General features: G+C 47.6%; 1 protein-coding gene across 1 annotated transcript; it reads left to right on the plus strand.

The window, feature by feature from the left end:
- The first annotated feature begins 2,655 nt into the window (after positions 1 to 2,655).
- LOC148113283 (uncharacterized) lies at positions 2,656 to 8,266 on the plus strand. The gene is made up of 2 exons (XM_087894586.1): positions 2,656 to 4,443; positions 7,880 to 8,266. The coding sequence occupies exons 1-2, from the start codon at positions 3,118 to 3,120 to the stop codon at positions 7,883 to 7,885; spliced, it is 1,332 nt and encodes a 443-aa protein (XP_087750712.1). The 5' UTR covers positions 2,656 to 3,117; the 3' UTR covers positions 7,886 to 8,266.
- Positions 8,267 to 8,749: the final 483 nt, after the last annotated feature.

Raw genomic sequence — 8,749 nt, forward strand, 5'->3', positions numbered from 1 at the left:
TTCCTCCACCTGTCCTAACCGAAAGCCCTATCAATTGTGGAGCCAACTAGCAACAGGGAGCCACAGCAGAAGGATGAAAGAGCCACATGTGGCTCCAGAGCTGCAGGTTGCTGACCCCTAGTATAGACCTAATGTCTTTCTTTTAACTGCTCCAATATCATAACAAAAACACCCAATTTTGACCCTCTTCGATGAAAGATGCCATAGAAAGGGGAACAGAGCAAGGACTTGTCTAAGAATCTGTAAAACAGAAGCAGAAACCCTATAGGAGTTTCCATCTTCACATATGGGCTCTTTCTCTAGTAAAATGTCCGCTCCTTTCCCTCTGCCACCCTTGTACAGCCAATTTGAGCTGCAATAAAGGAATGCAGCCAGTGAATGCTGAAAGGTTAACAATATTGTGAAGCGCACATTAAAATCAAATGACCTGAATGATTGCTTCTCCTGATCAGCATGCAAGAGAGATTTTGCATGAGTCAGCAGAGGTGGGAAATACAGCATCCTTACTATATAGTTCGGAAGGAATAGACAGAATGGATATTCGCCGTGCAGGCGGTTTAGAAAGGTTTTCTTTGTAGGCTCGTTGGTATGGAACCGATGGCCCTAAGGAGATTAATTGGATGATGCTACCAGAGAAGTCAATGAAGCAAGATAACAGAGCCTGGCACAACACTGTGGGTGCAGAGAGGAGAGAGAGAAAGAGAGAGAAAAGGAAGAATATTACCCTACAATGCTCTACTGATATTTTCTAGAACCAAGAAAAGTTCAAAAAAGATCAGAAAGTTATTCCTTCACATTAAGATGAGTTGGAGATCAAATTCTTTTTAACTTGTCTTGACCTAGGAGTTGTACTGAGCCAAGAACACAAGGATATAACACTGTGGGGTGTGTGTGGGAGAGAGAAAAACAGAATAACAGAGTTAGAAGGGACCTTAGAGGTCTTCTTATCACAGGAGACCCTATACAAGGGGTGAAATCCAGCAGGTTCTGACAGGTTCTGGAGAACCGGTAGCGGAAATTTCGAGCAGTTCGGAGAACCGGTAGTGGAAATTTTGAGTAGTTCAGAGAACCGGCAAATACCACCTCTGGCTGGGCCCCGAGTGGGGTGGGAATGGAGATTTTGCAATATCCTTCCCCCTGGAGTGGGGAGGGAATGAAGATTTTGCAATATCCTTCCCCCAGGACTGGGGTTGGAATGGAGATTTTGCAATATCCACCCCCCTGGAGTGGGGAGGGAATGGGGATTTTGCAGTATCCTTCCGCCAGGAGTGGGATGGGAATGAAGATTTTGCAATATCCTTCCCCCTGGAGTGGGGTGGGAATGGAGATTTTGCAATATCCTTCCCCCTGGAGTGGGGTGGGAATGGGGATTTTGCAGTATCCTTCCCCCAGGAGTGGGATGGGAATGAAGATTTTGCAATATCCTTCCCCCTGGAGTGGGAATGGAGATTTTGCAGTATCCTTCCCCTGCCTTGCCCACCAAGCCATGCCCAAGCTGCACCACACCACGCCCACCAAACCACGCTCACAAAACCGGTAGTAAAAAAATTTGGATTTCACCACTGCCCTACACCAGTGATGGTGCACATGTGTGCTTGTCTGGGCCAAAATCTGGAAGAGGAGCTGCCCAGGGCGCATGTGTGCACCTAAAAATGAACTTCCGGTTTCCGGGACATGCATGTGCACCAGCCAGCTACTCTTCCGGGTTTCTGGCACGCATGCGCATGCAACGATCAGCTGGCTGGTGCGCATGCTCACGCTGGAAAACAGAAGATCAGCTCTTCCGGTTTCCGGCACAGCTGCACACAAAAAGACCAGCTGATCGTTGCGTGTGCATGCGTGCCAGAAATCCATAAGAGGAACAGGCGATGCTGCACATGCCAGGCAACATGGCTCCGTGTGCTACTTTGGGCACGCGTGCCATAGGCTTGCCATCATAGCCCTATATCATTCCAGACAAGTGGCTCTCCATTCTCCTTTTAAAGCAGGGGTCACCAACCTTTCAGACCTCAGGGACCACTAAATTCATAATTTTAAATCCTGCGGACCAATAATATGATCTGCCTAATGACCGGGTGGGTGTAGCTAAGATGGTCATGTGACTAGGTGGGCATAGCCAACTTGATGTCACTCATGTCGGGGAGCGTCTTGCCAGCCTCTATTCACCCCTCCCCTCCCAGCCACCCCTCCTCTCCCTGCCCAGACTCCTTAGGGCCCCAACAGGAAGCAGTTGTTGGAGCTAAGCAGCCACCACGAGAAAGAGTTGGCAAAACAGCTCAGTTCAAATTGGATCAGACGAAGAAGGAGGCTCAGCAGAAGCACCTCACTGAGGACTATGAGCAGTAGTGTGATTCAGCCAGTTCGCACCACTTCAGGAGAACCAGTTGTTAACTTTCTGAACAGTTTGGCAAACTGGTTGTTGGAAGAAATCATTAGGGCAGAGAACGGTTGTTAAATGACTTGAATCCCACCACTGACTACGAGCATAGGCTTTCCAAGCAGAGGGAAGACCTGCGGGTACAGGCACCTGGAGGCTTAGCGGACTGAGATGGGCAGCCAGTTCCAAGCCGGTTCCAATTCTCTCCAGCCTTCGCCCAAAGCCTTGCACCAGGAGGCCGAAGCAGACCCCAAGTTAGAATTTCTGTCCCTGTCAGCATCAGCTTTCCTGCTTTAGCTGCCATAAGAAACGGGGAGGGATTAGGTATGGAGCAGAGGGGGGGAAGAGAGCAGGAGGGGGTTTGTCTTTGTAGGAGGGTACTTCGGGGAAATCGAAACTACATTTCAGAAGGGGATGGCCGACCAACTGTCCTGACATTCCTGATGGATGACGCTGCCAGACGTGTTGCCACCTGACCTTTGGAAGACCTTTAGATTGGCTGAGAAACTATAAACACGAGGGGGGGAAGAAGCTTAGTAGATGCATTTCGCGCGTTTTGATCACTTCCAGCTTTTCACTGGGATGTTAATCTTTTCATATTCAGTAAAAGTACCAAATTCTTCAAAATGCTTGAGTTTGGGGTTTTCTTTCCTGGATACTGAATGAAGCATACCTGACATTAAGCTGGAAGTCATCTCAGTCATCCCGGACAAAACCCGAGGGGACTGAAAATCCAAAGTATGTCAGATCGTGGGAGTGATGACGAAGGGAAGATGGGGGCAGCAAGTTCAACCGCCCTCCAGTCGGAAAGAGAAACTGCAGAATGGCTGGAAAAACTCCGTTTGGAACCGGAGGAAGCTAGATGGTCCAAGGGTGTGGGCAGACTGCCGGACTGGGGAGAGAATCCCCGGGGAGTGACGACTTCCAGACCCCGGAAAAGGGAGGCAGTGTGGATGCAACAGCAGAAGGAACGTCTCATGATAGATCAAGCCTTGCAGCTTATCCGTGATGTGGAAGAAAGCAGAAAAAACCGTGAGTCTTTTGAAACTCCTGTGGAAAAGGGGGAAGCAGACCCCAGGGGGGAGGCAGAAGAGACAGCCTGCGGGGGAGAGGAAGAGTTTGAGGAGGGAACATCCCAGACTTCGGCAGCTCGAGGAAGAGATGCAGCCGGCCAGAGAACCCCAGCCCTGCAGGCCCCCCCCCGCAGACGTAAAAAGCCAAAAATCCCCCCCCTTCCTGGAAAGTTTGATGGAAATCCTAAAACCTTGGGATTTTTCCTGACCCAAGTGTGGAACCACATGCAAGATTGGGGGGAGGATTACGAAACAGAGGCGGCTAAAGTCAGAAGCGTTGCGAATGCCCTAGAGGGAGTGGCGGCTGAGTGGATGGTAGTTCTCCACAATAACAACTCCCTCCTGCTGAGAAATTACAACCAGTTCATGAGGGCCCTTAGAAGACGTTTTGAAGATCATTTAGCTGAACGAAAGGCGAGACTCAGAATGAAGAGCATTCAGCAGGGCCGGAGGCCGGTGGCAGAGTATATCCAAGAGTTTCGTGAACTGGCACCTTATATGACAGGCTGGTCAGAAATGGCGCTTTTGGAGAGTTTCAAGGATGGATTGAATGATGAGATATATCGAGATTGCAGGAGCATGGGGGTCCCCGATGATTTGGATAGATGGTACATAGTAGCTGAGGATGTGGAGATCGAGCTGAAACGGAGTGAACTCCGAGGAAGGCGGATGGGGGACCAGTCATCCTCTCTCTACCGTAAGGGGGCGGCCAAGATGACTGGCGGGAAGACCGAATTCAAACCCAAGTCAAAGCCCTTCACCTGTTTCAAATGTGGGAAGGAGGGTCACCGGGCGGCCGAATGTCTCTCCAAACCACCGCCAAAAGCCACCGGGGCCAGCCAAAAGAAAAGCGATAAAATACCCGCCAAAACCCGCGGCACCGCCCTGAAAGGAGAAGTCGTTGAGTTCACTCCCCGGAACCAGCGTGAGTTGGGAACTCCGACCAACGATGACGACAGCGAGACAGACTCCGACTCGGACACCGATGAACGGGTGAGTCACACGGAAGAACCCTTACTCATCCCCGTAGAAGTAAGGGTGCCCTCCACAGGAACTCACGCGCAATTGTTAGCCCTGTTGGACTCGGGGTGCACTAGGTGCATAATTAGCCCCAAAGTAGTGGAGGAAATGGGACTGAGACTGAAAACGTTAAAAAGACCCATTGCATTTTGTCAATTAGATGGATCGATTGCAGGGGGGGGCCCAGCTAGTTTTATGACCGAACCCCTCGAACTACACTTGAGGAATCACATAGAAAAGCTCAGCTTTATTGTAGCCCCTGGCATGGAAAGGCCCCTAATTCTAGGACTGCCCTGGCTTCGAAAATGGAACCCACGAGTAAATTGGAAAACGGGGGTCCTGCGCATCCGTATGGCAGAACCACCTCCCGAAAAGGAAGGCCCCTCCCTAAGGGACGACATAAGACCAGAAGGGGCCGCAGTAGCCATTAACTATATTGAGGGAGAAGAGAAAATTCCGAAGGAATATTGGGACCTCAAGGAAGTGTTTAGTGAAAAAGCTTCTGATAATCTGCCTCCCCACAGGGCCACTGACTGCACCATTGAAATACTCCCAGGGGTGAAGCTTCCCAAACCAAAAATATACCCCATGACACCTCGAGAATTGGAGGAATTGCGAAATTTTATTGACAAAAACTTAGAACGGGGATTTATCGAACGAGCCAAACCCAAGGTAGCAGCGCCAGTAATGTTCCGCGAAAAGAAAGATGGATCCTTCAGATTAGTTGTTGATTATAGAAACATGAACGCCATTTGCGTGGAAAATGTCTATCCCCTCCCACTTATGAAGGACATGTTGGCCCATTTAGGAAAGGGAAAAATTTTTACCAAACTTGATTTAAGAGAGGCATACTACCGAGTAAGAATAAAAGAGGGAGATGAATGGAAGACAGCATTTAATTGCCCACTGGGGTGTTTCCAATTTAGAGTACTCCCTTTTGGACTACAGGGGGCCCCGGCCGTATTCATGCAGTTGATCAACGAAGTGTTGCATGAGCATCTATATAAGGGGGTGTTGGTCTATTTGGACGATATTCTAATTTATTCTGACAACATGGCCGACCATATAAGATTGGTTCGAGCGGTCTTGAATAAACTCAGAGCAGCTGAACTCTATGCCAAACTTTCTAAATGTGAATTCCATCAAGACAAAATCGACTATCTTGGATATCGTATATCGCATGAGGGAATAGAGATGGACCCGGAAAAGGTCCGGGCAGTAATGGAATGGGCCGCACCGCGCACCCGTAAACAGTTACAGAGTTTCTTAGGGTTTGCTAACTTTTATAGACAATTTATCCCCTCTTTCGCAAAAATCGCACTGCCAATTACAAACTTGCTCAAAACAAAAGGGGAAATAAAACCCAAACCCTCGAAACCACTAGAATGGACTATGGACTGTCAGGCCGCTTTCGAAAAACTGAAAAGGCTGTTTGCAGCTGAACCTGTGCTCAAACACCCCGACATAGAACAACCTTTTGTAATACAAGCGGATGCTAGCGACGTTGCCGTAGGAGCGATACTCTTGCAAAAGAATGAGAATGGAATATTACAACCCTGTGCTTACACATCCCGTAAACTATCTGAAACAGAAAGGAGATGGGCCATATGGGAGAAGGAAGCGTTTGCAGTTAGATGGGCGCTGTTAACATGGAGACAATTTTTGGAGGGGGCAAAACATCCTTTCGAGGTGTGGACTGACCATAAGAATCTAGAAGCATTAAAAACACCACGCAAATTGTCACCCAAACAGGCACGCTGGGCCCAACATTTCAAGCGTTTCAATTTCACTTTACGTTACCTTCCTGGGGGAAAAAATTTCATGGCAGACGCACTTTCCAGATTGCCACAGTACAACAGCATAAAGAAGGAACTGGTTCAACCAATGATCCCCTTAACGCAATTGGCAACACCCGTCACTACCAGAGCGCAGAGTAAAACCGATCCAGAACTCTCAGGGGATTTACTCGAAAAGTTACGAGAAGCACTAAAAGTTGACGAGTGGTTTAAACTCCACTCGAATGAATGCACACTTCGCAATGGACTAGCTTGGGTTGGATCGAAATTGTATGTTCCGTCCACATTAAGACCAACCGTATTGAAATATGCGCATGATGCCAAAGCCGCAGGACACTTTGCGTTTGTCAAAACTTTACATCTTGTTAAGAGACAGTTTTGGTGGCCTGCACTAAAAAAGGACATACAGACATATGTGGCTAGTTGTCCAGTATGTGCCTCGGCTAAAAGACCTCCAGGAAAATCCCCTGGATTACTGCAAAGTGTGGCTAGACCGAACGCCCCATGGAAGGAAATATCTATGGATTTTGTGGTGGACTTACCCGACAGTGAGGGCTGCACTGTCATTTGGGTAGTAACTGATTTGTTTTCTAAACAAGTACATTTCATACCTTGCTCAAAGATCCCTTCAGCAAAAACCCTCGCAAAGTTGTTTATTCGGCAGATTTACCGACTACATGGGTCTCCTAAAAGAATAATTTCTGATAGGGGTGTGCAATTTACTTCCAGTTTCTGGAGAGAATTTTTAAGATTGATAGGCTCCGCACAGGGGTTGAGTTCCAGTCACCACCCTCAGACAAATGGTGCTTGTGAAAGAACCAATGGGGTACTCGAACAATACCTTAGATGTTACGTGAATTACCAACAGGACAATTGGGTAGACTTGTTGCCATTTGCAGAAGTGGCGTATAACAATTCTGTGCATAGTAGCACCGGATTCACCCCTTTTAAGGTTGCATCAGGCCAGGATTTTGTACCCATTCCCGAGTTACCTCAAGAGGATCCTCAAAATCCCTCTTTGATAGACTGGATAGAACAATTAAGGAGCACCTGGACAGTGACTCGTAAGGCATTAGATGAGGCACACCGAGCTCATAAGGCACAAGCCGATAAGAAAAGGTCCCCAACTCACATTTACAAAGTGGGGGATAAAGTTTATTTGTCTACCAAATACTTACAAACCACCCAGAGGTCTAAAAAGCTGGGGCCTAAGTATGTAGGACCATTCCGTGTGATCAGACTGATAAATCCAGTGACAGTTGAATTAGAATTACCAAAAACTTTGAGACGAATACATCCTGTATTTCATGTTAGTTTATTGAAACCTGAACACTCATCTCCCCTAAGGGTTGATCATAGCAACCCTCCAATTCCCATCCTAGTAGAAGGGGAGCAACATTTTGAGGTTAAGGAAATCTTGGACTCTAGAAAACACCATGGTAAAATCCAATATCTGATTGCCTGGAAGCATTTTCCACTATCTCAGGCTGAATGGGTAAATAAACGGGATGTCCGAGCTCCCAAGAAAGTTCAACAGTTCTATGCCAAATACCCTGATAAACCTTGATCATTGTATATATTCTGTTTCTCTTTCTCTTTTTCCTTTTAATTAGGACTAACGTCTCTTCTGCAAGAGGGGCCGAATGTCAGCATCAGCTTTCCTGCTTTAGCTGCCATAAGAAACGGGGAGGGATTAGGTATGGAGCAGAGGGGGGGAAGAGAGCAGGAGGGGGTTTGTCTTTGTAGGAGGGTACTTCGGGGAAATCGAAACTACATTTCAGAAGGGGATGGCCGACCAACTGTCCTGACATTCCTGATGGATGACGCTGCCAGACGTGTTGCCACCTGACCTTTGGAAGACCTTTAGATTGGCTGAGAAACTATAAACACGAGGGGGGGAAGAAGCTTAGTAGATGCATTTCGCGCGTTTTGATCACTTCCAGCTTTTCACTGGGATGTTAATCTTTTCATATTCAGTAAAAGTACCAAATTCTTCAAAATGCTTGAGTTTGGGGTTTTCTTTCCTGGATACTGAAGGAAGCATACCTGACAGTCCCCCTCTGACCCACACAAAAAGACCCTAAAAGGGGAGACTCTCTGCAGCAACACAAACGTTCATTGCACGTATCTGTCCCAAGGGGCGTAGTTTGAGGACCCCTGATTTAGTGCAATATAAAAAATGCAAATAATTTTTCTGCGGATCACCAAAATTTTCTCACGGACCATCAGTGGTCCATAGACCACCAGTTGGTGACCGCTGTCTTAAAGGTCTCCAGTGATGGAGCACCCCAACTTCTGAGGGAACTGGTTAATTTTTCTCACTGTTTGGACATTTCTCCTTTGGCATTTAGTCATGCCGGCCACATGACCACGGAGACGTCTTCGGACAGCGCTAGCTCTTCAGCTTTGAAACAGAGATGAGCACCGCCCCCTAGAGTCGGGAATGACTATCACATATGTGCAAGAGGAACCTTTACCTTTAC

This window comes from Pantherophis guttatus, chromosome 5 (genome assembly GCF_059756535.1).
Source record: "Pantherophis guttatus breed Tessera chromosome 5, ASM5975653v1, whole genome shotgun sequence".
Lineage (NCBI taxonomy): Eukaryota > Metazoa > Chordata > Lepidosauria > Squamata > Colubridae > Pantherophis > Pantherophis guttatus.